The sequence below is a fragment of the Cariama cristata genome, unplaced genomic scaffold, assembly GCF_000690535.1.
Source record: "Cariama cristata isolate BGI_N322 unplaced genomic scaffold, ASM69053v1 scaffold45733, whole genome shotgun sequence".
Lineage (NCBI taxonomy): Eukaryota > Metazoa > Chordata > Aves > Cariamiformes > Cariamidae > Cariama > Cariama cristata.
In genome coordinates, this window is record NW_009609892.1 from 1,458 (window position 1) to 4,936 (window position 3,479).

At 42.7% G+C, this 3,479-nt stretch overlaps 1 protein-coding gene across 1 annotated transcript in view; it reads right to left on the reverse strand.

Moving 5' to 3' along the window:
* Nucleotides 1–280: 280 nt before the first annotated feature.
* LOC104159677 (ras and Rab interactor 2-like) overlaps nucleotides 281–3,479 on the reverse strand; it is a gene marked incomplete at both ends in the record, with an annotated part of 10,338 nt that continues 7,139 nt past the window's right edge. The window contains 2 exons of the mRNA XM_009697655.1: nucleotides 281–392; nucleotides 1,183–1,375. Coding sequence (XP_009695957.1) covers nucleotides 281–392; nucleotides 1,183–1,375 — 305 coding nt within the window. The remainder of the gene's footprint in view (nucleotides 393–1,182; nucleotides 1,376–3,479) is intronic.

A 3,479-nucleotide genomic window follows, 5' to 3' on the forward strand; every position in this document is an offset into this window, starting at 1 on the left:
GTTTTGACAGAAGAGGGTAACCACCCATAATAATCAATGAATCCTGAATTCTGCAAGGTGCATAAAAGAAATATTCCAGTTGTGTCCAGCAGACTTAAGCGTTTCTGTATATCTTCCCTTCTCTAGGATATGCCTTACCCGCCCACAGAGAGAGCATTGTAGGCAGTCCATGACACTATTTGCACGACCTTGGGTATCTTCTGTGGGTTTCACCAACGCAGAGTGCTCCTGGCTCATACAGGGTGACAAATAGCTGAAAAGTATGTAACTCACAACTTACTGTATGTGCTTTCTTTTATTGCAAATTCTTTTAGGCAAGACCCACAGTCACTGGGTAGACGCAAAGAGATGACTTTCTTCTGTAATCTTGCAGATTTCCTAACCAGGAATATCTGTTGTGGAGAAGGAAAAAGGACAAGGTTTTAGCTTCACTACAGATGCCTTAATAGAGACAGATTATAGACAAAAGGAACCAGAACAACTTCATGAACCCTGATCTACACAAAATGTCTCAGAATGTTACTTTGTTTTTACTGTTCAGGTCCAACAGCTTGGTGTAAAATGGCAGCAGAACATTTAGAAAAGTCTCTCCTCCTTGTATGACACAGACACATGACACCAAGTCCATTATGCCCTTCTCTGAGCTCTCCAGTTTAACATGCAGCAAATGCCAAGCCTTGAAACAAGCTGCAGACTCTGGAGGAGACTGACGTGGAGTGCTCCTATGTCCCACCAGCCCATTCCTGCAATCCTTCTGCACCAGGATGGAGGCACCATTAGAAACATGCCATCGGCCTCATCCAAGCAGACAGGGCCTGTTTTCCATCATAGCAACTTTAATGCAGGCACCAGTGAACGACAAAATGTTGATGTTTCCCATGTATTGCTTTCTCATTATAGGGGAATTACATCTGTTACATACAGTCCTGGTTAGCAAGGCCCAGTTTTGGTGTTGTAATTGCAGCAGTCTAGTTCTCAGCTCCAGAAGACCCCAAACTGGTCCCCCAACCTATCAGCCCAGGTAATAGGTCACACTCCAATGGGTCCAGCTGCCAAGCGCTCAGGAAGCCCTCACTGGGATTATCCAAAGCACAGAAGAAATTGTGGTGGGATGTTGGATGGGTGGTTTGTTTGGATTTTTGTTTGTTTGTTTTCCAAAGAAATTGAAGTGTAACTTCTTACCCCAGGAGGCTGGGCCTGCAGAATTTCCATGGCTTCGGCATCATTCAGACCAAGCTGCAGCCACACAGGGTGAGTATGGAGGAGCTTGTCCAATATGCTTAGCTTGTTGGATAGGCTGTCATATCCAGCATCCCGGGGGCAGCTTTTTACATCATTTTTCTCAGGAGAGGCATTGTCCATGTCCTTTACTAGGCTGAAAAATTAAAAAAAAAATAAAATTTAAATTAGACACACTAATCTCCTATAAACAATCACTCAGGCTCAGCAAATACACTTATCACAAAGCTAATGGCACTGCTGGCACCCTGGACTGGTATTTCTCCTACTGAGAATTCGTGTAATTAGTATACACAAAAATTCTCTTATGGATAAGATTTCGTTCTTTCACTTGTCCTCAGTTTAACAGCTAGCTTTAAGATAAGCCTTAGCATTCTTCTAATAGCTTGTTGAAATTTGGCAATCACTTCAGATACAGGTGTGTATGCATACATGAATGACCAAACATTTCACCTCCTTTGTTATGTTTAGATTTGGAAAAATGTCTCTTCAAAGGTATTTATGCAATTCAGATATTTTTATTCCCAGATAGACTGCAAAAGCTGCAACCCACAGAAATCTTCCTCTGTCCTTCCTGCCAGAAAAATCTGTTCAAATACTCTGACAATGGAGCAACCCACTGCCTGTTAGTGATCGCTGCACCAAACACAAGCACTTTCTTTATTTGCTTGTAGGGATTCTTTTCTCAACAGAAGCCTACAAACTAGCATCACATCACTTCATCTTATTCCCAGACTACTGGGTCTTCTCCACCAGTCCCTATTTTTGTCCCCCTCTGCTAACAAGTAGTCAAGACTTTAGTCAGGAGAAAAGAAAAAGGAGAAAGAAAAGAACAAAAAAAAAAAAAAAAAAAAGAAGAGGAAAAAAAAAGGTTAAATATCCCCCAAATAACCCTCCCTAAGGTACAGCTTCATTAAGAAATCATCCCAAGTGGTAGTAATCTCTTATGGTCCATGCTCTAAATTCTCTAAAATATTTACATTTTTGCCATTTTGCCATGAAAGGTCCTTACCTCACATTTTAGTACTACACTTCCCAGGATCAGAAGTAAGGAATTGTATATTTATGCTCCTAATTCCTTTGGCTCTGGATCAACTCCTATGTGAGGAATAAAGTCTAAGCTAACTGTGAATGTGGCAAACTAATGTAAGGTTAAAATTTATTTGGGGTAGTGCACCTAAAGTTACTGCTAAATTCAGTAACGAAGTACAGTTATGCATTAAAAATCCAAATAAACAGAATACATTGAGAACTCCTTTTGTTATGTAAAGTTTTGCCATCATTCATATAATACAGAACACCCAGTACGATTGCACGTGTTTTGCTGGTTCAGACTCCTCATTTTTGAGCTAGAAATACATCCTGTGATTCTTCCAGTGCTAGAAATCACTACAGAACAGTTACTGTGGTAACAGCTTCCTGATGGCAATATTTGAGCATAAACAAAAAACACCCTGAAAGCTCAAGATCTGACTCGTAAGATGTCAGGCACCAAGGCTGCGTTCATCCTACAGACTTTTTCTGATGGCAGAAGAGGCTCTGAGTGGCAGAGGACAACACACATGCACTTCCCCACAGCAAACTGTCTCGCAGCTCTTCTGAACTTTGTGTTTTGGACAGGCAACAAGCATCATTAACAGCGTTTACCACCTTCATTATGCTAGCTACTGTACCCAGAGCAAGTGGGTAGAGACTTCACAAGTGCAGGAGCACTAAATACTTAAAAACCAAACAAAAATCCACCACCCTGCACCCCCACAAAAAAAAGAAAAAATCCAGCTCTAAAACAAAACCAACCAACCAACCAAATTGCTTTTTTCTAGCTTTGGTCAGCAACTTGCAGCATCTCTGGACAGGGCTAGAAAGGAAAGTAAATGGGGTAGAGAACTTTCACTGTGTGACCAGTGTGTTCCTCAGGGCTCAGTGTTGGGGCCGGTGCAGTTTAACATCTCCATTGATGATTTGGACGAGGGGATCGAGTGCCCCCTCAGTCAGTTTGCAGACAACACCAAGCTGGGTGGGAGCGTTGATCTGCTGGAGGACAGGAAGGCTCTACAGAGGGGTCTGGACAGGCTGGATCGATGGGCCGAGGCCAACTGTATGAGATTCAACAAGACCAAGTGCCAGGTCCTGCACTTCGGTCACAATAACCCCATGCAACGCTACAGGCTTCGGGACGAGTGGCTGGAAAGTTGCCCGGCAGAAAAAGACCTGGGGGTGTTGGTCAACAGCCGGCTGAA